This window comes from Lissotriton vulgaris, chromosome 6, assembly GCF_964263255.1.
Source record: "Lissotriton vulgaris chromosome 6, aLisVul1.2, whole genome shotgun sequence".
In the NCBI taxonomy this organism is placed as follows: domain Eukaryota; kingdom Metazoa; phylum Chordata; class Amphibia; order Caudata; family Salamandridae; genus Lissotriton; species Lissotriton vulgaris.
The window spans coordinates 1,333,957,328-1,333,982,995 of record NC_141694.1 but is presented as its reverse complement, the minus strand read 5'-3'; the positions used below and the strand labels follow the sequence as shown (position 1 = coordinate 1,333,982,995).

At 41.2% G+C, this 25,668-nt stretch overlaps 1 protein-coding gene across 1 annotated transcript in view; it reads left to right on the top strand.

Annotated features, from left to right (window-relative positions):
- Positions 1-25,668, top strand: part of LOC147708856 (uncharacterized) — a 632,993-nt gene that overhangs the window by 476,727 nt on the left and 130,598 nt on the right. Inside the window, exon 16 of the mRNA XM_086925786.1 lies at positions 11,573-11,702. Coding sequence (XP_086781912.1) covers positions 11,573-11,702 — 130 coding nt within the window. The remainder of the gene's footprint in view (positions 1-11,572; positions 11,703-25,668) is intronic.

The following is a 25,668-nucleotide window of genomic DNA, read 5'->3' as shown; positions in this document are numbered from 1 at the left end:
TATTTGCTCTGACTTTGCGAGACCATTGCATTGCTGTCAAGCAGGCAAGGAAACAGACAAAACAATTGCTCTCATAGACAGGGAGCTGCATGTTTAGCAGCTCCCTTTCTATGAGAGCAATGCTGTGTCGCGCAGGACGTGGGGAGCCGGCTGGGACCACGGGGTGAAAGAGGTGAAAGAGGCAAAATGAAGGTGAGAACCGAGAAGAAACAGACAGAATAACTGACCTTCAGCAGGCCAGAAAGAGGCAGAATAAAGGTCAGCAACAAGCAGAAAGAGACAAGATAAAGATGAGAAACAAACAAAAAGAGGCAGAACAAAGGTAAGAAACAAGCAGAAAGAAACAGAATAAAGGTCAGCAATGAGTAGAAAGAGGCAAGATAAAGGTGAGCAATGAGCAGAAAACGGCAGAATAAAAGTAAGAATTGAGCAGAAAGAAGCAGATTAAAAGTCAGCAACAAGCAGAAAGAGGCAAAACAAAGATGAGAGACGAGCAGAAAGAGGCAGAATAAAGGCCAGAAACCAGCAGAAAAAGGCAAAATAAAGGTCAGCTAAAAGCAGAAAAAGGCAAAATAAAGGTCAGAAACAAGCAGAAAGAGCCAGAATAGAGGTCAAAAACGAGCAGCAAGAGGCAGAATAAAGCTTAGAAATTAGCAGAAATACTCAAAATAAAGGTGAGAAACGAGCAGAAAGAGGTAAAAAAAGGTGAGGAATGAACAGAAAGACACAAAAAAGATGTAAAACGAGCACAAAGAGGCAAAATGGAGGTAAAAAACGAGCAGCAAGAGGCAGAATAAAGGTCAGAAACTAGCCAAAAGAGGAAAACTATAAGTCCGAAACAAGCGGAAAGAAGCAGAAAAAAGATTAGCAACAAGCCGAAAGAGGCAGGATAAAGGTGAGAAATGAGCAGAAAGAGGCAGAATAAAGATCAGCAACAAGCAGAAAGAGGCAAGATAAAGGTGAGAAGCAGAAAGGGACAGAATAAAGGTCAGAAGGGAGCAGAAAGAGGCAGAATAAAAGTCAGCAAGGAGCAGAAAGAGGCAACATAAAGGTGGGAAACGAGCTGAAATAGGGAAAATAAAAGTCAGCAAGTAGCAGAAAGAGGCAGAAAAAAGGTCAGTAACAAGCAGGAAGAGGCAAGATAAGGGTGAGAAATGAGGAGAAAGAGGCAGAATTAAGGTCAGCAACATGCAGAAAGAGGCAAGATAAAGGTGAGAAACGAGCAGCAGAAAGAGGCAGAATAAAAGTCAACAATGGGCAGAAAGAAGCATAAGACAAGTGAGGAACAAGCAGAAAGGGGCAGAAAGGGGCAGAATAAAGGTCAGAAGGGAGTAGAAAGAGGCAGAATAAAGGTCAACAACAAGCAGAAAGAGGCTAAATAAAGGTGAGAAACCAGCAGAAAGAGGCAAACGAAACGTCAGCAATGAGCAGAAGGAGGAAAAATAAAGGTGAGAAATGAGCAGAATAAAGGTCAGCAGCAAGCAGAAAGAGGCCAACTAAACGTCAGAAACAAGCAGAAAGAGGCAAAATAAAGATCAGAAACAAGAAGAAAGGGAAAATAGAAAGCAGAAATGAGCAGGAAGAGGCATAGTAAAGGTCAGTAATGAGCAGAAAGAGGCAACTTAGAGAACAGAAACGAGCAGAAAAGGACTAAATAAAGGTGGGAAACGAGGAGAAGTAGGCAAAATAAAGGTCAACAACAAGCAGAGGGAGGGAACATAAAGGTCTGATCAAAGTCTGATAAAGATCTGATGAAGGTGAAAAACAAGCAGAAAGAGGCAAAATAAAATAAAGGTGAGTAACTTGCAGAAAGAGGCAGAATTAAGGTCAGCAACAAGCAGAAAGAGGCAAAATAAAGGTCAGAAGAGAGCAGAAAAAAGGCAGAAAGTGAACAGAGAAAGAGCAGTAAAGGGCATAACAGAGAGCACTCAGATACTCACACACCCACTCACATATCCACTCAGATACTCTCAGACTGACTCACAGACCCTTTGAGAGACCTACCCACTCATAGACTTACTGAGACACTCATGCATTCACTCTCACACTCAATGTCAAACGTTAGTGGTTACATTTAGGAAAGAAAAATTTAAAAACCCTAGAAATTATCTTAAAAAAACAAACGTTACAGGGATTTTATAGTTAGGAAGCAACATTAAAAAAACTTTAAAATGCACTTAAAAAACCAAAGGTTACAGGCACGTTATTTCCACAGAAGAAAACCAAAGGTTACAGGCACGTGAATTCCCACAGAAGAAAAAAAAAGGTTACAGGGACATTATAGTTAGGATTACATTTCACTCATACAAAACCATTGACATTCAGCAGTTATAGTTACCTAAGCTAACTATAACGTACGCCCCCCCATCAATGCACTGCTTATGACCTCACATATTACATCTCTCATGACATGGTCAGTGACATCACTGATGACATGTGAAATGACATCACATATATTCCTCACACAAAGAACGGACCCAGCCGAGCTCCAGTTCACAGCCCAGCAGCCCGGAAACACCACAGCACAAACGGAATCGAACACGTAATTTCTTCAAGTTGAGGTAATTTTTATTTTTTACAACACCATTTTGTGCAAAGCAAGGAGGACGGTCAACGCGTTTCCGTGATTGCCTTCGACTGGACCATAGAGTCCCGCAGTCTAAACTGTCCATTTAAAGTGATAGGCCTCGGACTGCGGGGGCTTGGAATAGGGCTGATTGCCAAGAGCAGCTCGACACGGTGCGAGGAGCCGGGAATCATTGTATCCCGACTCGCGGTCCGCCAAGCCTATGGAAGAGAGGCTGGAACGACAGTGGGGGCCTGAGGGAGTCACAGGACACCATTCCCACACGGGACCAGCCACCATTACAGCAATCATCTTTTCTCCCCGAGTAACTTAACCAGTTACCCCCGTGCACTGCCTTCCAACCCTGGTGAACTGTGAGTGATGTAGTCAGGATTCCAAGACTACAGAAGGTGTGCATAAAAACAACAGGGGCCGGAGCTCTCCGACCAATTAAGGAGGAAGAGGAGACACTTTAGGTGGAGATGGAATGGTGGCTCGTGTATGGAAGCATGCCCCGTGTCCACATTAAAGGCTCCCAAAAGGATTTCTCTGTGTGGCCTCTTATTTCTTGGAAGTGAAGGGGTGTTTTTGAATATATATATATATATATATATATATATATATATATATATATATATATATATATATATATATATATATATATATATATATATATATATATATATATATTACCTACTGGCGATCGCCAGTAGGTAGTTATAGTTAGGATTGTTTTCCATAGGGAATCCGCAACATTCTATTGGGAATAACTTTGGCGCCGGTTGAGGAATCTGCCTGAAAATTTCCTGAAATTTACCTCGCTGCGCTCCGCTCCTTCCCTGAAAGTTTGGGGGGGAATTCGTCAAGCGGGTGCCGAGATAAAAGGGGGGTCCCAAAACGTGTTCTCCCCATGTTAATTTCCATAGGGCGGTTAGACTCACTTTTAGACCGAACCGCTGAATGGATTTCCACCAAACTTGGCAAAATTGTAGGGACTGGTAGCCCGATGTGCCTTTGCTATGTCTCAAGATATGTGCTCCAGTGGATTTTGAGTAATTCAGGTTCAAAAAAATATATATACCTATAAGCGCGCCACGGTACGTGCACCGGGACGCGCTCCAGCGCGCTACGCGAGTTCGCGAGTGGAAAGCTGATTGGCTCTCGGGTGTCTGTCAACATTCCAAACAGTCCGGAGCGGCCGCCATCTTGTGTCTCGGTAGGATCGAGACACAAGAGGCGGCAAACACAAAGGGGGAAATTACCAAAAGGGGGCAGGGTAGACCCCCCCCGACCCCCTAGGTTTGATGTGGGGGCCATGAAAGGGCCCCGCGGGGCAAAAAAAAATAATATTTTTTTCAATTAGCGCTGGGGCGCGCCCGGTACGCGCACTGGGGAGCGTACCGGGGAGCGTACCATAGGGAAAAAAGAATGACAGATTTTTTAAAAAATGTAGCATTTTTTTATAAATTGGAGGTAGTTCTAAAAAGAACAGTTTTTTTATTCTTTTTGTTGTTTTATATTTTTTTATTGTTTTTTTGAAAAGTTGTACTTTTTTTGGCTTTTATGAACAAATTTATATTTTTGGGGGAATTTTTATGGGGACAAACAAAAAACAGGGAATTGTAAACGACTCAACTGGAGCAAAAAAGATCAGGAAAAAATTAAGGTTTCTTTGGACACTTGTGGTTGTCACCAGCACGGTTGATGAGTTTAACATTTTGCTCACCATAGCAAATTGTACGCCCACAAAATATGCAAACAATTTTGACATTTCCAAACTGGGCTTGGATTTTTGGGACCATCTCCCTTGTCTCTGGTCCCGATGGAGTGGGTTGGGTACTTTGGGAGGTGCTGGGAAAAGATTGGGGAGGGTTTCTGGTCAGTTCTCTGACCTCTGCCGCACTATAGTTGTTAGGGTTTTTGCATGTGGCGAATCATGGTGTTGTTGCCAAAAGAGTATTTTGTGGCAGGGTTCCCCCTGGAAAGTACAGTGCCACAGATCAAACAAGTAAACTTTGGCACATTTACTTTCTTTTGGCCCCTTGGGATTTAAAAAAATTCCCACACAATGTGCTCCTTTGGCTTGTACGGGGTAGTATCTTCTCCTCCTCCTCCTCCTCCTCCTCCTCTTCTTCATCTCCACCACTGTGGTGTTGTGGTGGTCCTCTTGGTGGTGGTGCTGGTGGTGGTGGCTGAGATGCTCCTGCTGCTACTGTAGCCATTTCTCAGTACAAATAGGTACTAATAGGTTTGGAAACAGGTCTTCCTCACTCAAAGTACAAAGTGAGAATGAGGATAAAAGGTGGGGGCTTTCATCATTAGGAAAACAAAACTGTCCTGAACCAATGAAAAGTGTTATTTTCAGGTCACATGACCAGGGCTTTCATCATTTGGAAACCAAAACTGTCCTGAACCAATAAAAAGTGTTATTTTTAGGTCACATGTCCCGACGCGCTTACGCCACGATGATGTTTTCGTTCGCGGCAATAGCGCTAATGGGACGCTCACAGGTACGCGCACCGGGACGCGCCGCAATGCTGCGCTTACTGGTGCGTTCACCAGTACACGCACCGGGAGCGCTCAAGGACAAAAAAATATATATATATACATATAAAAAGTAGTATTACATAAATATACAATATAGGATTCATTATAAAAAATATAATATTTGATAGCAATACAAATTTGCTATACAAAAACTTTGAAATTAACTGAAAAAAACATAGGTTTGAGGCCCTATATATAGTTAGGAATTAGCATTTTCAAAACCTATGAAATTCACTGAAAAAACCATAGGTTTCACACCAGTTATAGTTAGGAATTGACATTTAAAAAACCTAATAAATTCACTGAAAAAACCATAGGTTTCACACCAGTTATAGTTAGCTGGAAATTTTACTGACATAAAACCATTGAAATTCCCACGTTATAGTTAGTTGGACTCACTATAACTTGCGCGCCTGCAATGCACTGCTGATGACGTCACATATTACATCACTCATGACATGGTCAGTGACATCACTCATGACATCACTGATGACACCATCCTTGTGACAGAGTGATAGACCTCCTTTCAGTGTAATGTAACCCTTGAAACACATATTCAAAAATAGAAACTAACATTTTCAAAAAAATGGATATACCCATTCCAGTTACAATAACCAATTCAGTAATTCCACCATCTATATACACATCCACTCATTCAGCAACAGTTCTATATAGTCACTCATACATATACTCACTTATCAAATGTAGTGATACACATATACATCCTGTTACACACTGACAGTCATCCAAAAGTTACTTACACACATACTCACACATGCAAATAAACTATTGAACATCCATTTATTTGCATATACAACTATACACACACTAGCATATTACTTCTAAGGAAACTTACACATACTTACTCTCTTAAACAATCACTTATAGAAACACACACTTATTTAAACAGGAACTCTTTCAATCTCTCTCTCTCACATATACTCACTTATATACATCAATACTCACATATACTAGATTAAAACACATGTAGTTACTCATAATGACACTAGTGAGACAGTCATTCACTCACTAACACACACATATACACACTCATCCACCCATACAGTCCTGCACATATGCTGTCTTCAAAACACATACAAACAGTGAGTTAGTCATTGATGCATCTATGTGCTAAGTAACACCCCCACCAAACCATACAAACACTCATACTGATACTAAAAAAACATCTAATAACACATATACACACATGTAGCTACTCACCAACCCATGCAGCCACTTATACATAAAGTGAAACACTGATACAAACATTTAAATATTTAAACAATACTCGCTAATATATGTATTCACTAAGATACACTTAATAAGCCAGTTAACCAATCAATTATTTTTTTTAAACATCCATTAAGACACTTATTTAAACATTTATTCTTCCATCGACCTTTACATATACATATATAAAACATATTTATTTTTCAGAAAGACACACATTCATTGGATGGTGTCTTCAGTGATGTCATGAATGATGTCACTGACCATGTCATGAGTGATGTAATATGTGACGTTATCAGCAGTGCATTGTAGGCACGCAAGTTATAGTGAGTCCAACTAACTATAACGTGGGAATTTCAATGGTTTTATGTCAGTAAAATTTCCAGCTAACTATAACTGGTGTGAAACCTATGTTTTTTTCAGTGAATATATATATATATATATATATATATATATATATATATATATATATATATATATATATATATATATATACATAACAGGATCTCCATTCCTGTTCAAAGCAGAAGCCACCCTGCAGGGTTGGGGGCCCCCTTAAAGGAGTTTCTGCTGCGATATTGTGACATATTTTCAGGGCATGACCCCCTTGCCCTGTACCAGATTAAATGGATCTGCTAGGAATTTCTGGATACTGGGTAGGAAACGTCGAAGGGAGAGTTAACTACCTCTCTTGGACAATTCCGGATCTTTAGTGTGACAACAATTTTGTGCTATTTTAAATCTACATGCATGTGGGCACTTTATTTGAATAAATGCCTCGATAATAGTGTAATTCATACTGTGGTGATTCAGATACTACATAGCAGGATTACCATGGCACCGTATGTATGGACATTCATACAACATGCATCTTGGGATGTGTAAGACAATGGTATCAATCACGTGGGTATATAGACTAAAGCACTCTCCCATGATTGCAGTTGTACTCACCTGTGACCAAGGCCTAAGGGCCGAAATGTGTAAGGATAAGAGGACATAAGGTTGCAGCCACTTTCACTTGATAAATAAATGCACGATTTCACTCCCTGATCAGGCTCTGCATTTCTCTCTCTCCCTCTCTCTCTCTCTATATATATATGTAGAGATCAGGTCTACCCCAGCCAACAGGGAGGAACACAGCGGTGTCGAAGTCACTAACTCCGCATTGGGAAAGACGCACCGTCGGACTTTTCCCCGCGATATTGTTTCCCTGATGTCAAAGGTTGTGCAGTTGGGGACTCGAGGAAGCTGCACGTTGCAGAGGACACAGCAACAGCGAGAGAAAGGATCGAGCGGCAGCTTTTGGGTCGCGCTACCATCTGGCTGCCCTTTCCTAGTATAATACTGCATGCTGGGACATGAAGTGCTTTGCACTCACGAGACACTGTGATTGGTGCATTTCGGCATCACCAAGGGCAGAGCGATCCTCAAATTGGGCAGTAAATGAACTTTCAGCTAATTGACAGGCACTCGACCTTCCTCCAGAGTACCACGCTGGGCGCTGACGAAGCTACACAGCGGAAATGCATACGCCCGGAGTGCCGTCTTACTTTGCAATAAATCAGCCTTTAAATTGTTTCCCGTTGTGGCCTCTGCCTTCTTCCAGGAGGGTTTCTTTGGATATTGACAATTGCCAGCCAGCGGCAATTTACAGAGGTCCCTGCACGCAAACTGGCCTGATCCATACTGGCGTCTTTCTTGCCTTGGCGAGACACTTCTTCATTCAAGTTATTGAATCAGATGAGGTCTACCCCAGCCAACAGGGAGGAACACAGCGGTGTCGGAGTCACTAACTCCGCATTGGGAAAGACGCACCGTCGGACTTTTCCCCGCGATATTGTTTCCCTGATGTCAAAGGTTGTGCAGTTGGGGACTCGAGGAAGCTGCACGTTGCAGAGGACACGGCAACAGCGAGAGAAGGGATCGAGTGGCAGCTTTTTGGTCGCGCTACCATCTGGCTGCCCTTTCCTAGTATAATACTGCATGCTGGGACATGAAGTGCTTTGCACTCACGAGACACTGTGATTGGTGAATTTCGGCATCACCAAGGGCGGAGCGATCCTCAAATTGGGCAGTAAATGAACTTTCAGCTAATTGACAGGCACTCGACCTTCCTCCAGAGTACCACGCTGGGCGCTGACGAAGCTACACAGCGGAAATGCATACGCCCGGAGTGCCGTCTTACTTTGCAATAAATCAGCCTTTAAATTGTTCCCCGTTGTGGCCTCTGCCTTCTTCCAGGATGGTTTTTTTGGATATTGACAATTGCCAGCCAGCGGCAATTTACAGAGGTCCCTGCACGCAAACTGGCCTGATCCATACTGGCGTCTTTCTTGCCTTGGCGAGACACTTCTTCATTCAAGTTATTGAATCAGATCAGGTCTACCCCAGCCAACAGGGAGGAACACAGCGGTGTCGGAGTCACTAACTCCGCATTGGGAAAAACGCACCGTCGGACTTTTCCCCGCGATATTGTTTCCCTGATGTCAAAGGTTGTGCAGTTGGGGACTCGAGGAAGCTGCACGTTGCAGAGGACACGGCAACAGCGAGAGAAGGGATCGAGTGGCAGCTTTGGGGTCGCGCTACCATCTGGCTGCCCTTTCCTAGTATAATACTGCATGCTGGGACATGAAGTGCTTTGCACTCACGAGACACTGTGATTGGTGCATTTCGGCATCACCAAGGGCGGAGTGATCCTCAAATTGGGCAGTAAATGAACTTTCAGCTAATTGACAGGCACTCGACCTTCCTCCAGAGTACCATGCTGGGCACTGACGAAGCTACACAGCGGAAATGCATACGCCCGGAGTGCCGTCTTACTTTGCAATAAATCAGCCTTTACATTTTTCCCCGTTGTGGCCTCTGCCTTCTTCCAGGAGGGTTTCTTTGGATATTGACAATTGCCAGCCAGCGGCAATTTACAGAGGTCCCTGCACGCAAACTGGCCTGATCCATACTGGCGTCTTTCTTGCCTTGGCGAGACACTTCTTCATTCAAGTTATTGAATCAGATCAGGTCTACCCCAGCCAACAGGGAGGAGCACAGCGGTGTCGGAGTCACTAACTCTGCATTGGGAAAGACGCACCGTCGGACTTTTCCCCGCAATATTGTTTCCCTGATGTCAAAGGTTGTGCAGTTGGGGACTCGAGGAAGCTGCACGTTGCAGAGGTCACGGCAACAGCGAGAGAAGGGATCGAGTGGCAGCTTTTGGGTCGCGCTACCATCTGGCTGCCCTTTCCTAGTATAATACTGCATGCTGGGACATGAAGTGCTTTGCACTCACGAGACACTGTGATTGGTGCATTTCGGCATCACCAAGGGCGGAGCGATCCTCAAATTGGGTAGTAAATGAACTTTCAGCTAATTGACAGGCACTCGACCTTCCTCCAGAGTACCACGCTGGGCGCTGACGAAGCTACACAGTGGAAATGCATACGCCCGGAGAGCCGTCTTACTTTGCAATAAATCAGCCTTTAAATTGTTCCCCGTTGTGGCCTCTGCCTTCTTCCAGGTGGGTTTCTTTGGAGTTATATATATATATATATATATATATATATATATATATATATATATATATATATATATATATATATATATATATATATATATATATATATATATATATAAATTATTTTTTTTTAAACCAAAGATTATAGGGACATTATAGTTAGGAAAAATTATTTTATAAGCCTCAGAAATTTACCAACATTTCATATATCTTTTTTCTTCAATAACTCCAAAACTACATAATGAATTTACACCATATTACAAAAAGGGCTCTTCCTGTACCAAGAGCTAGCTTTCTGCCAGTTTTTTGTGTAGTTCCATTTAGCATTTCTGGCTGTAGTCATGTTCAAAATCCCGATGGGAAAATGCTTGGAGAAACGTGTTTTTGGACACCCCCTTTTCTTGGCCCCTGCTTGATGACTCACCCAAAAGTTTCCAGATAGCAGCTGAAGTGAGTTATATACTAGTTTTGTAAATTTTGAGATATACGTATTATAGTTAGGGCCTAGTTTCCATAGGAAAGAATATTTTTTGATTTACCAATAACTTTGGCGTTGTTTGATGAGCCCTTTCTTCAGCTGTTGTCTTAAACATTTTGGGGTGATCTGTCAAGCGGGGGCTGAGCAAAATGGGAGGTCCCCATGTTACTTTCCACAGGAACTTCAGACGTAGCTACAGCCTGAACGTCTCATCAGAATTACACCAAATTTGGCAGGAATGTAGGTGTTGCTCTAGGGAAGTGCCTTTTTGTGATTTGGTGTAAATCCGTTCAGTAGTTGCAAAGTTATTTAAGAAATTTCCAAAAGTATATATAGGGACGCAGAGGATCTCTAATCTTGTGCTGAGATCGGATTCACCGCCAACACTTCAAACCAGGAAGTCTTGGCAGACATCTTGGGACTCAGCTTGAGTTGAGTCTAAAAAAAAAAGGGAAACAATGGTGTTGGGTAAAAATACCCTGACCCCTCAGGCCTCATGGGGGTTACCCACAGGGACCCTCCAGGGCCAAAAAAGCATTTTTTTGTTTAATTGTCATTGTCAGTGGGAGCCACATTGGATCCGCGGCTCCTGATGAAAAAATAAAATGAAGCGCAGGCTCCCAAGCTTCATTAGTAATCACCCCCCGGTGGGCCAGGTCCTGGGGGCATTTCCAAAATAAAGGAGGGAGGATATAAAATTGACGAAAAAAAACATGTGGGCTACAATTCTTGTAATGGGAAGGAGAATCAACACTATGCCTTCTGTGCAATCTTGTCAAAAGCTAGTTCAAGGGTTTCATGCACGTTATATAAGAGGTGGGCAAGCCAACAAATTAACAGGGAGAACAGAAGGGCCAGTGCATGAGCATAACTTTGAAAACTGTTTGCCATGTAAATCGTGAACCAACATCATGTAAAGCATGATAAAAATCTCTTCAGACCATCCTTAGGAGCCCATTTTTGTCACTATCAAATGCCCTGGATCAATGAAAAACAAGGCTGTCTAGTCTTCGCGCTACCACAAGCCACTTTCTTCCACCATCCTACACTTTGTGTCTCCTTATCTCATCCTTGATTGTTCTTTTTTTATACCTACTTTCTCTTGTCATTGTTATCGTATTTTTCTATTGCTCCTTCTTTCTCCCATTTCAAAATAGATATTTTAACTTATTTGAGACCGCACAATACAAAGCAGTCAAAAAAAGCACATTGTCTTGAAGGTATTTTGCATTCTATTTTACAGCCTTGGCAGAACGCTGGGAAGGAACAACCCCTTTTTCCACTGCCAGAACCTCAGGACCTCTTCCATGTCTCACAGATGAAGTTTGAAGATTTCCAAAAGGATCTCCGGAAATTAAGGAAAGATCTGAAAGGTACAAACAATGAAGGTTTTGTTGTACATGCATATGTTGATGTATGATAAATTCTATCTCCTTTGCACTGTGCTTCCTAAAGTCGTTTTGAAATTGCATTTTGGCAGTTTTTCTGCAATGTAATTTCACTTTGAATAATTGCGATTCTATGTTAGATGAGTTTTTTAAATGTCCCAATCCTTTAACCTATAGGAAGAGTTGTAGCTCTAAAGCACTGATTTCTCTTGAGTAGTTTGAAAACCTGCAACTGGCATGTGATAACCATTGTTCACTTAATTGAAGGTAGGTAAAAGATTTTTGAGGAAAAATGCAGAGGCATTTAGTTTTGTATAAATAGAAATTTAAAAAATACACTGTTTTTTATTGATGGACATTCTTAGATGCTATCCTAAATGCTCATTATTCTTCTCATATTAATTGATAGGTATTTAAACTATTTTACTTGCAGGTCCCACTAGATAACGAATAACATGTGTAACGACACCTACCCCAGGTGCATGATAAAGGACTTAGGAACGGAAGTGAGCCAGCTCTCATAAAACTTTCTCCTTTGAGGAGGTGACATGAGGAACAATGGGAACCAATTAAACAACTAACCCAATTCACATAGCTGTTTGCATTAATTTAACTTACTTATAAAAATGGCTTGATTTTTGGACACAAATTTGCATTCTGTATTCACAAAATGTTTATTTGCTCCTAGAAATCTGTTTAAAAACATGTACTGTTCCCTTAGTATTGTGTAATTTTACATGGAACTGAATCTACCTTCTTTGGTGGAAGGACTCTATGACGAAATATTTGAGGCAAAAATATCAAGGACACCAATATCGTCTCTACTTTGTAAGTGAAGGACAGGATATTAACTACAAAAATGTAGAAGAACTAAGTATCATTGCAAAATAGGTAAGTATTTCAAAATGTTAATGTTATTCACTATATATATTTACTATTAAATAAATAGATGTTAAAAAAAAGTCATAATATCCGAAAAAAGTAATGATTTACAACCATAAAAAATATACACTTTAAATGAAATTAAAAAATGATAAATGTAATATATAACATTTTAATGTAAGCTTTAATAAAATAATAGACATATTTCTAATAATTAACAATAAATAATACCACTATTAAGAAAATATAACAACAATATATGTGCAATAAAATTATAAAAATATAAAAGATAATATTCCCTTGAAAATACATAATTAAAAAACCTTTTAAAATGATATCACAAAAAAATCTTTAAAAAAGTGAAAACAAAGCAGTCACCTAAAATATTACACTTTTAGGGATTAGATTTTCTTATTGCACTTCAAAGTAAGCAGGGGTGAGAAAACGGATGGACGTTTCCCACTTCTACCTGAGCAACAGCAGGGAACGTGTTGTACTTTGGAGGGTCAGTTTTACCATTCCCACTCCAGCATAACAACATCAGGGGAGTGTTGGACTTTAAAGGGATTCAATTTACTATTCACACTTCAACATGGGCACCAGTAGGGAAAGTGTTGGGTTTTGGAGGTGGCGGATTTACTATTCCCAATTGAACCTGAGCAAGACTGGGGAAAGTGTTGGACTTTGAAGGGCTCAGATTTACTATTCTCCCTCCAACTTAAACAACAGTAGGAAAAGTGCCAGTCTTTGGAGTGGTCAGATTTACTATTACCACTCCAACTTGACCAAATGTAGGGACATTGTTGGAGGAGTCAGATTTAGTATTCCCACTCCAATGTAAGCAACAGTAGGGAAATTGTTGGACTTTGGAAGGGTCTGATTGCTATTGTCACTCCAAACTAAGCAACAGTAGGGAAATTGTTGAAGATTGAAAAACCAAAATTCCCTATTCCCCCCAGATTAAAACAATATGTATACTTACAAATTTGAAAATGAAATTTATTTCAACAAATATTTAAAAATATATACTTTTATAACATTAAAAAATTATAAAAGTAGATGACAAAATGACACAAATGCATAAACAATTAAGAATATACAAAAAAATAAATATTTACCAATTAAAAACATTAAAAGTATATATATTTAAAACTCTTTTTAACACACTACTCCAAAATCCCAACACCTACCATAACAAATAACAATAATATTTTAAAATAATTAACAATAGACAATAATTGAATACACAATACTACAAATATAATAACACTATTACAATCTTGTGACTCAAATCTATTAAACCCTACTATTAAGGGACGTCTCCTGGGACCAAGAGGTAGGGCAGTTGGGACTGATGGTGCTAAACACCGCAAAGGTGAGAAATGTGTGATCAAAGAGGCTGTCAGTGCAGGTGCCACTGCACAAAATCTTCCAGTACTACCGCTCCTGTTTTCGATATTTCTAAGGATTCCGTTTGAGGGCCATCAGATGCTCCTGATATAGGGGGTTTGAGAATGACAGATTGGCAGAGAGAAATAGTTCGGGTGCCGATATTTCATACTCCCTCGGTGATGGTACAGACATAATGGCAGCGACAGTCCATGACATTGTGGAATGGGTAAAAGTAGATTCCCCAAGTGTTCCTGCACCTAGCGCTATCCAGGCTTCCCTTGCAACTGCCATGATTGAGTCTCTTCGGCCATTCAGGGGGATCACCTGTCATTCAAATTTTTGGGTCAAGTCAAGATGCGCAGGAAGGGTCTACAGAACCTGCAACAGAGCCTGCACTAGAGTTGTCATTGAGTACACTAACTACAGATACCCCTGTTGTCCTCCCTTAAGTGACAAAAAGAAAATAGATCTGGAAGCAGAGACAGAAGTCAACCAGGTTGGTTGTAGGGTTACCATCATCCCTGTGGGACTTCATAACTAAATATTTTAAAGCAAGAGCCCAACAACTGAGCTAAGCGAAGGGGTGGGCAATATATGGGCTTGGGTAACTATAACATCAGTGATAGGAATGGCTATGTTAATGTGGAATGGTTACGTTTGGAATTAAAGAGTTAGAATGTTCTACAATGGAGACTTTCATTCCTGTTGGGTCAATGGTAACCCAGCCCACAAAAGTAAATTGTCCTATGAGGGATACTGGGATGGGTAGTGTTTTTGTTTTAACAACGACAAGGGGAGAGGAAATCTGGTAGAATCAAAGAAGCATGGTGTTGATGAATTCCGGAGAGTATCCCAGTGTGTATCCCAGAACAGGAGTGGTGCCCCTCTGAGGGACAAGCTTGCAAAGTACAGAAATCCCGTTAGTTACTCAGTCCACAGGGCCCCTGAGGTCACCCAAATCAGTGTTATTTTTGATAAAGAGATTGTCGCAGAGTAGATCCATCCTACTACTGATAATTCCAGACGGATTGGGAGAGTTTGAACTGTTAGGTATATCAAACTTGATGGAGGGATTTCAAATTCAGGCAGGTTCCCTAGGGGCAAGACTGCCAAGATCATCATTTTATTTAATATCCAAGGAAAGTAGGTTTGGTGCAGTTTTGACTGAACCATCTTTCAATTCACAAACTGATGGGATACCCTGTATCAAGCATGAAGAGTCGGTGTTGGCCTAATGAAAGAGGGTGTTAGTGACAGGCATGAGTTTATCAATGAGACCAATTCCCAGGGGAATGTTTCTGAATTTTCCCAAGACTTGTCAATGCTGTACCTTTTATCCCTTATTCAAATAACTTTCAGATGTTAGCATTGAATAACACTCAAAACATTAAGCAGATCCAACTTCTTGAAAGTATAAGTAAAACCTTAAAGGATGTGACTAGGAAAGCTGCATTGGGAAAGGGCTAAAAGGTCTTCAAGTCATGTGTTCTTTCTGGCCTCCAAGACATTATGCCATCTACCATATATGTTGTAGGGGGTGGCAACTTCATTTCAAAGTGCACCTATCTAGTTCTGAGAAGAGGGAGTGTTTTGGGGAAGAGAATTGCCCTGTCAAAGTTTAGTATCAAACTGTTGTGGAATGGGGAGCGAAACGAGGATCACAGGAAGGAGGGAATGTGTAAAACATATGAGTCGGCATAATGTGTGCGGAGTGGGATCTCTTAGTCAACCTTCTGAGATACCAATTACAGTTGTGAATCCTGTGAAGGGCAAAGAACCAGTTTCCAGGGAGGGGCCTAGTAAGAAAGATATAGGAAGGCTGAGAAAAGTTCCAAGGGGAGGAAATTCTCAGTAGCAGTTTGACTCCAATGAAGAAAGTAATTGGAGGCAATAGCAGCATAGGGAGATCCCACCCCTCAATCCCACACCTTGTAACAGTAGTTGTGACAAAAGGGAAAAGAGAAGCTGGGGTTTTTTCAGAAAATACTCCACCTGTCCAAGTAAGAGATAATCCCAGGCCTAGGATGCTGATGCAGTTATTTTTTAAACCCCAATCTAAGAGGAAAGCGCAGCACTCTGCCAGCCAAGCCTTAACTAGATCTAGGCTGTTAAGTGCATTTGCAAATATTAAATGATTAACGAATATAACCTCAAAATTTCTGGTATTGGTTGGCTTCAAGACCGTAGCAGGGGAAGACATAACATGTGTACTGTTTGCCTCTGAGGAGACGAAGGGTTTAGCTGAAGCTTCGGCACCAGCTTTGGTAGCAATTGGCATTTCCTTATGTGAAGGTATTAAGGTGGGAGACTGTTAGTCAGCCGGGGGATGGTGGTTGCCCCTGGAAAACCCAAATTTCATGTGAACAAAGTGGCTAATTCTTGGGTGTAGAGCAAAGAACAGGTGCCAGAAGGAGCTGGTGGGAAGGGGATGGGTCTCAAAAAAGAATAGTTACTATTATGTTTCAAAAACATTGAGCCAAGACTATTGGTCAATCAAGATCAACCCCACCTCCCTTATTTTGATGTGACCAGGCACCCTCATAATTTCAGGAGGAACAATGGCCACAGTCATCAGAGATACTGTTCTTTGGGAGTGGAGAGAATCCACCCCAAAGGCATGCAGGGTTGCTATGTTTCAGCTTGGGGTGCTGGGGGAGCTCAGGAGATTTATTGGTAGGAGCATCTATGGCCAGGGTGTTTCATGGCAATGGGAATGGGAAATGACAGAGAGGTCCTGACTAATTACCAAGTATTGTTCCTTCAGGAAACTTAGCTGTCGAAGTGCCCAGTTGCTATAGCACAAAATGTCAAGGCCTCAATTAGAGGAAGAAGAGTGGGTGGATTACTAATATAGGTATATGTCCGTTATGGGAGGAAAGTAACAAAGTTACTGCTTGTGTATGGGTCCTTGCCTGCTTCATCGATCTGTTCACTGATGATGTGTGGAGTTACAGCAAATGATTTGTCTAAATATATATGTTCCACCAGCCTGCTCTTTACCTGAGTGTGAACTGTTTAATCTGGTGAATGATGTACAAAAATTGTTATGAATTATCCTGATGCTCTCTTTGTTGTAGGGGAGATTTTAATGAGAAATCAGCAACTAAAGAGTTTGATGATTCAATAAAGAAGCTGTGGTTGGCATTTAACATTTTCAAGTGTATTCTTCCAGCAAGTACCTCTGAAAGAAATGTAATGGTCCTGCCCTGCTTAGTTCAACAGAACTTGATCATTGTTAACGGTCGGTACAACAATGACATACCAGCCGCCAGAACCTTTAAAAGTGGCAACAGCTGTAAGCCCATTTAATATGTGATTGTCTTAATCTATCATTTTCACCTCATAAAAAACTTTGAAGTTCATGATTTAGGGCCCAGTGACCACTGTGGCATTTACTTGGAGTTTAAAGATCCTTTTGTGGCTTGTGTAAAGAAGACCCTTCCCCTTGAGGTAGTTTACCATTGAAGAATTTGAGTTTTGATCCCAGAAGATTCACTTCAGGCCCTCTCTTTGAATGTGACCATCTAGATTTGGAAGTAGGAGATGAATGGTCAGGTTGGTACGAAGCAATTATTAGCCCTCTTAAAGTTGGCAAAGGATATCCTAAGCAATCCAGCAGGGGAATAGCTGGTTTGATGACGACTGAAGTCGCGGGGTTGAGCTGTGAGTAAGAGTCCTCAAAGCTTTGATTTTAATTCCAAATAATGCTAGCATAAGAGAATCCTTGGAGGCTTCAAAAATTGCATTTCACAACCTATGTGCCCCAAAAGAAAGGTTGTTTTAGAAATTAAATTGTGAGCTAATGTTACCTACCATTGTAGAGAAGAATAGTAAGCACTTTTGACAGCTGGTGAATTCGATTACCTTTGCCTCACCATCTACCTTCCCTTGAGGCACATATAGGCAAAGAGTATTAGTACAAAGAGTATTTGTACTAGGGGTGGACCGAATTTGCATAGTCGCGCTATGCAAAGTTTAGCGAAATGGTAAAAAATCTCAGTGAACATGCGGAATTGCTTGTTTGCAATGCTTTTTTCCTGTTAGCAATCGCTGTTCGGGGAGAAACATCTAGCGAACACGCATTTTGAGAACACGAACAAGCAAAAAATTCCTCGAAGCTGCGGAACACAGGATTTTGGGCACGTTCGCTTTCTCCGTGGAACGTGAAATTCCGCAAATTCCATGCCTAATTAGTAAATCTGTCAGTGTCCCCGCATAGCTCTCAAGTTGATTGAGAGGCTATTTCTAACTCCCACACTGCAGTGGTATTGTCTGAAATAATCTGCAATATGAACGACTTTAGGGCTGGTGGTCCAGGCGGTCTTTCATCTGTTAACTTTGGGAAGGATCCTAGGAAGTAGGGCCTAATATCGAGTGGGGTTTTCAAATGGGTAACATCTTCAGGAATCATTCCAGAATCATGGAAGACGGCCATAGTGAAACCCATTCATAAAAAAAGGCAAGATGACCAGTCTGCTAACTATCATTTGATTTCTTTGCTGAATATCACTTCTAAGCTATTTGCTCAAACCCTATTAAAGCACTTAGCCACCTGGGCTTTTGATACCGGACTGATCCCTGAGGAGCAGGGAGGTTGCAGGCAAAAACGCAAACAATGGACAACCATTTCATGTTCTGGGGTGTCGCACGGCTGTCCATGGAGCTGGTAGGTTGAATTTGCTGCTGCTTCATTGACTTCTGGGCGGCATTCAACAGTGTGTATAGAGGCACACTTTGATGAAAGCTTCAACAGTGGAATATATCTGAGGCCCTGTTAGATCTCCTGGTGAAACTACATTGTGATAACTGGGTAGAGATTTATCTTGATTAGAAAGGTAGCTGTCCAGAAAAAACCTGGTAGAGAATGGCTTACTCCAGCGGTGTGTTTTAGCTCCTAAGCTGCTTGGTTTGTTTATAGTGGACTTTCCCCAGACAATACGTTCTACTCATAGTTTTTCTCTTACGATTGTACGTAGACACATCTGTTCCCTTATGTATGAGGATGACCTGGTGGTGACGGATCTTACGGCTATTGGGCTCCAGCGCAAATTAAGCAGACTAAGCTCCTATTGCCTCAAAAATAAATTAATGATCAACATTGAAAAGACCTTGATCGTCACAAAAAGAAAAAAGGAGATTCATTTTTTTTAGGCAATATGGACCATGTGCGAGAATATAAGTATCTTGGGATGATTTTCTCAAATGATTTATGTTGATACAAACATCTGGCCATTTGGAGGATTGTCAAGAGGTTTAGATTGACAACTGAAGTAAATGGCTTGAAACAGATTGACAGCAAACACTGCAACCATCCATTTGAGTCACTAAGTAAAGTCTTACAGAGTAAATTAATGCCCCAGGCCCTATATGGAGTGGGCACCCTTGCAATAGATAAACCCTGCATATGGGCAAGGTTAGAATGTAGCATTTTGAAATCACTCCTTTATTTACCAAAAAAAGCAATGGTTCAAGCTATAAGGCGGGAGTTAAGAACTGGTGCCTGGAGTACTCTGTCAGACCTAAGAGCCCTGAAATTGATTTTTTTGATTAAAAATAGCTTCTGTTATGATAAATTATCAGTGTTAGTTCTCCTTGAGGTAATGTCAATCTTCCCTTGTTAGAGGAATCCAGTGACAGTAATGTCGGAGCACTTAGGGGTTCCATATATGCACTATGAAGGGTGCAAATGAAAACAAATCAGTCAAATAAAGAGTCCTCTTAGGCGCTGTGCTGAGGAAACAGGTGAGGACATTCAGTATTTGAGGAACAAGAGATCTGTTGTGACCTTCCTAATTTCTCAGGAGGGCCTGACCTTTTCCCATATCATACATAATTTCAGAAGGGATTCTGGTAAATGAGATCATGCAACTGAGGGTAGGAATTGACCCGGGGTGGCAGATTCCAAGGCTGAAATAGAAAATACACAAGATCCGTGGTTAGTGTCTATGTAAGCGGGGTAAAAAATACTCAGTGAGCCACCTACTTGTGGACTGTGTGCTCTTCTTAGTGAAAAGGAAGGAGATCCTACATCCTATTTAAAAACAAATGGGGGATATGGTGAAGAGAAATGTGTCTAAACCTGGTATGTGGTTTGAGATACAAAGATGTAGCAATTTCCATCAGCCAAATATTTGTGCAATTAATTAATTAACAGCTGCCTGGTGCCCTACAGTAGGTGAGGTGACGAGTGACGCACGGTGCTGTGTCGCAGGGGTCCCTGACCGGGGGTTCAGCATTCACATCGCCGATACCCCCGGGTCGGTGCCTCGCTGAGTACTACTTCTCGCTAACCGTCAGTCCCTCATGGCTTACTCCTGCTCCGCCTAATTTTGCCCTCGAGAAGGCGCCTCTCCGTGGGGACCACCATGTTGGAGGAACAAAGTCATCTAGCGGAGCAGGCTCGAACTGGCCCGTCATTGTGAACGGTGCTGGAGGCACTCATGGCACTTAAGGGGACTATTGAAGTTCAGACTTGCAGTTTGTTGTCTGCGACGGATGGATTCACAGGCCTGAGACCGGATCCTGACTCAACACCCGCTACGCGGCAACCAGCCCGCTTTTCAATAGATGTTTCGGGGATGTATTTTGACCCGGCGCTGGAAGCAGGGTTTGCCCCTATTGTAATGGATCTACCTGAATGTACTGTGCCTGGTCACCCAATGGAACCGTTGGAACCCTTGATTGTGTATACCTCGGAACATTTACATGTCGTCCCCATTTTGGAACTTTCTACTTTCTATCTTTTGCTGTTTCGGACCGTGTCGACTCCCCTGTCGGGCCTTCAAGATGGCGGATGGGGTAAAGCTTGGCTTCGAAGGCAGGGAGGGGCAACATTGGTACCAGCCATCGACATTGGGACCTGCCGTTCTTTTCTCATCTGTGTACTCCTGTTCTGCAGACTTTTGCAGTATTTTGTGGAATGGGCTTTCCTTAATTGACGACTTCAGTGAATTTGATCGACGGGGCCAGGGTTGAGATTTTTATCTGAGTCTCTCATTGTGGCACTATGTTTAACGGGATTGTTTTATTGACCTAACGGAGTCCGGGGCGGGGCTGGCTATGACTGGGGAAGGAGACCGGGAGTCCGTAGAAATATGCCCTCCTCCGATTTCCCTCATCGAGTGGGGTTCTTTGCCTTTTCCTTTCTTTCCCTCTCTTCTATATTTCGGGTTCTGGTTACTGGGCGACAGGCACGCTGCGAGGGGGGTGGCCGTAGTCATCAGCAGGGGTGCAGGGTGGGAGGGGTGTGGGGATGGGTGTTCGTTTTTATTTTTGTTCTATGGCCTCTTTTCTTTCTTCTCTTCCCTTGTCTTTTCTTCTTTTTCCTTTTCCGGGTTAGTGTAGTGGGTTCGGCTTTCTTACATCCTTGTTTCTATATCTGTACCTTGACTTTTCTGAGGTTTTGGTGCTATGGGGCGGACTTTAATGATGGCGTATACGAATAATAATGTGCCAGTTTATCCTGTTGCCGTATGTCTTAACGCCGTAGACTTACATTATAGCGAGCTTATTTTGGATACGTTGTTCTTTTGCTCGCCCCCCTTTGTGATCCGAGACACTGTACTACACCTGCTCTTTTTTACTTACTATTGTAAAATGAAAACCTCCCATCCTGTTTCCGAATTGAACTGCCTTTGCAACCGATGCGCTTTGTGGATGGAGTTCCTATGCTCCCAAGGGAGGCGGGTTTGAAGTTGGACTGTAATACCTTACTGAAACGCTTAGCCGCCAGCCCTGGGGGTTGTAGGCCCTTGTCTGTATTTGATTGCAAATGTTAAATAAAGTTTAAAAAAAAAAAAAGAAAGAAACAGAGATTTTATTTTTATGCTCCAGCAGGGCTAATTGTTCTATGATGCCCTGTCAAAAGAAATGTTTAATATGGATTGTCTCTTTGCCGGTTTACTCTATCTTGGCCTGTACTATGCTCTTTTGTTGCTCAAACTGACAAAATGAGTCTTGCATGTTGTTTGTTAAATTGATGCACTTTCAAACATTTTGATACTAGTGAGTAAATGGGCTGCAGATCGCTAAATGAGTTTTAGTGAGAAGATATTTTATTTTATATTCCATTTTATACTTGTTTTAGGTTGATGTCATGTGTTGTCTGTATTGATTTAATGAAATGCTAATTAATGGTGATTTTGTGATATTTGTTATTGTACGAGGTCAAAGAATTGGGTAATGTGCACTATTTCTGTAAGAATTTATTTCTTGGAAATAAAAAGAATCAGAATCTATTCCAATCAACTGACATACCATAATTAAAACCAATTAAATAATTAACATCACTTGTCTCATTTGTCATTTCACAATTACAATGATCAATGACCATTTTAATTACAATTAGCTATTAAGTAATATACAAATAAAATAAATTACATAATTGAAAATCAAAATAGAAACATTTATAAACATTTAAAACTAAATATTTAAAAAGAAACTCCCTCCATGCTCCCCTATAATCTCAACAACCAACCAACCAATATAAATATTCAAATAAAATGTTATTAAGTCTTTAACTATGTAACCAAATCAAAAAGACTATACTCAAAAATGACATGCACTTAGAATAATCATAGTTTAAAAAACAAATCTAATAAAACACAACAAATTAATGTAAAACACAATATTATCTACAACTATTCTAAGAACAAATTATATGAAGTACCTAAACAAATATATATGCTTACTTTTTACATTCATAGCCACAATATTTTTAAAACCACAACACTTTTGACAAAATATTTGTGTTTCACGATATTTTTTACATTATATTTTGGTGAAACACAGTAGGGAGTGGGTATTTCTAACTGGGAAAGTCTTGAAAGGTAATGCTCTATTACTTACAGGTAATCTTAATTACTCTGGGTCCCGTTATCCTCGTACCATTCATGACAAAGTGCGTAATGAACAGAACAGGTGCAGCCTTGTCAGCAGAAGTGCAAACCTTACAGAAACACTCACCTACAACAAAACTAACCCTGTTATTCAGTCAAAAACATTTCTTCAATACCTTTTTAACGTAGTTTTGCTGTTGACCTCAGGTATACGACACGTTGAAAAGCACTCACACTGCGTTTCGCTTAAATTCAATTGTGCTCTTTCATGGTCTTGGAAAATGTAGTTTTGCTAGAAGCAGAGCTCAGCAGCTATCTCCTGCTGTTTTCATTCAAATTTGATTCTAACTTTCCAGGCAAACTCTAGACCTGTAAGCAATTGTGTGCCAAAAGCATAACAATGCAAGGTATTTTCTGCATTTTATCGAAGCGAAACAGGTAACAACCGGGTTGTCTGACAAGCATAGATCTAAAGTTGCACAAGGCACTTCCTAACTAAAAGGAGCGTCTCTGCCTGGAAATCATAATGAGTGCATCTGAACAGGATTTCTGCATTTTTATTAAACGCACTTTGTCATGAATGGGACGAGGACAGAAGGGACCTGGGGGCAGTGCACACCCACACACTTCTGAGTATGTGTGTATTCCCCTTTACTCTGCTCATTCCCACCCTAGAAATGCTTAGAGTCCCTCCTGTTATGGACAGTAGTAAATCTGTTTTCAGAGTATGACATGGAAGGGAAACTCCCACAGGAACTGTGGTAATAAATTCTGCACAGGGAAAACATTTTCCTCAAGGAAAAAAACAGGTGGCCAATGCAAATAGACTTTTAGTCATTCTGCCAACCTCTAGATCAGGCCATAGTGTTCAAAATACCTCCACCCCTTTGGTGGCGTGGGTGTGGGAGGATTGAGCTTGTTAGTTTGTTCGCATGATGCAATTTGGCATAGGGCTTGCTTTCCTCTAGCCTCCACTGCTCACTGTGCACAGTTTCCCAAGGCACAAGTAACAAAGAAATTCAAACATCTACACTTTTAGGGATGCACTTATGTGTGTGTGAGGATTTTTGAATTCCTGGAAAAGCTGAGCCAGATATATCTTTCCAGGATTACTCACAATGGTAGCTCATGGAAATTCTTACCAAAAGTCTGTTTGCATTGGCTACCTGTTTTTTCCATGAGGAAATTTTTTTCACTGTGGAGAATGTATTTCCTCTGCACCTAATAAGGGTATACAATGTTTGCTGTGTTGAAATCATTTAGGGATTTTTCATTTTGTTGAATAAGCTTTGTTTGGTTAATAAGCCTCCGGAGTGTCTTTGACTAGAAAAATACATTGCCTTACTCAGAGCAGAGTCTCTAATAGGTTCATTTAGAGCTTGCAAGCGGCCTGCTGGGTTCACTGTGACAGGGGAAACTGCGCAGCAAAAGACCATCCACCATATTTAAATTTCCCTGCAACAAGGTCAAAGTAGCTGCTAATGTTGGGAGACGACCTTTTATTTTAATTTGGTTTGCAGTAACAAAACTCCAGAGCCGTGGTTAATTTCTGCAAAATAAACAAATGGCCCTGATGAGATGGGAGTTTTTCTCCCTCCTTGTGGGAGTTATTATTTTGTTTTCCCGTTCCAGATTGACGTGTCTTTCATGGTGGTTTCAGACAGGTAAAAGGATTTTCAGAAGGCCCTCCCTGAATAGGATAGGTCTTCTGAAGCCTTATAGACATCCTGTGGCATAACGTTCATCAGCAAACGCTTTTTAAGGACAGAGTTCTGAGGCTCCACCCAAGAAACGTGGTGGTTCCCATAAATGTTCATGAGGGGGATGAGCACAACTTCGGCAAGGGGGCGAACCTTCAATTTACTGTGGCTTTCCTCTCATGGCAAACTCTAAATGGCCTTCTAAGTTATAGGAATGAGCTTAGTGTACATGGTTTTCTAATTAGGCCAAGCGGGCAGTGGTGATGCTGATACAAAAATGGGGTGATTATCATTGATACCACAACCTGTCCACACACAGGTGCAGCCTTTTCAGCAGAAGTGCAAACCTTACAGAAACACTCACCTACAAAAAAACTAACCCTGTTATTCAGTCAAAAACATTTCTTCCATACTTTTTAACGTAGTTTTGCTGTACCCGGGCATAACTACCTCTAAAGTTTAAGGATTTGTCACAAAATGTCCCATTTCCTGCTGCAAATTATAGGCATTTGTGGCTCTGTGCCCTTGGGGTGCATTAAGTAATCAGAAAATATATAGTAATAGTTGTAGTGATTCGAATGTGCACTCGAGGGCAAGTGGCTCTCTCTAGGATGTCTTCTAAACACCACACCATCTCAGCTGCTAACACTGACCTTTTTCTACAGCCAAACCTAGGCGCCCCTAACTCATATCTACTTTTTATGGCTTCATCATATGGCCAAGTATAACAGAAGAGGCTAGAGACCCATTTCCAGAATAAAAAGGTTTTAGTGCCTTCCTAAAACATAGTTGGTGTATGATGGGTTTAATCCCCAGGGGAAGAGTATTCTAAAGTAGAGATCAAGCAAAGAAAGAGACATCCACAAACCCCAGCTTTCCTGATCCAAGGTGTGGCAGATAGCAATTGATTGTTATTACGTAGATTGCTCCACGGATTATGTAATGTAAAGCATAATGCAGGAGACACAAAATCTTGAACACAATTATTTGTTCTACCAGGATCCAATGTTTGTGCGTAGGTGACGACCTAAAGCTACTCTCACAACAATTTTAAAAAAAAAATCTGTAACGGATTCAGAGAAAATTAGGCCCATAGTAAAGATTTTTACAATTTTCGAACTCGGAAAGAATACATGCTGC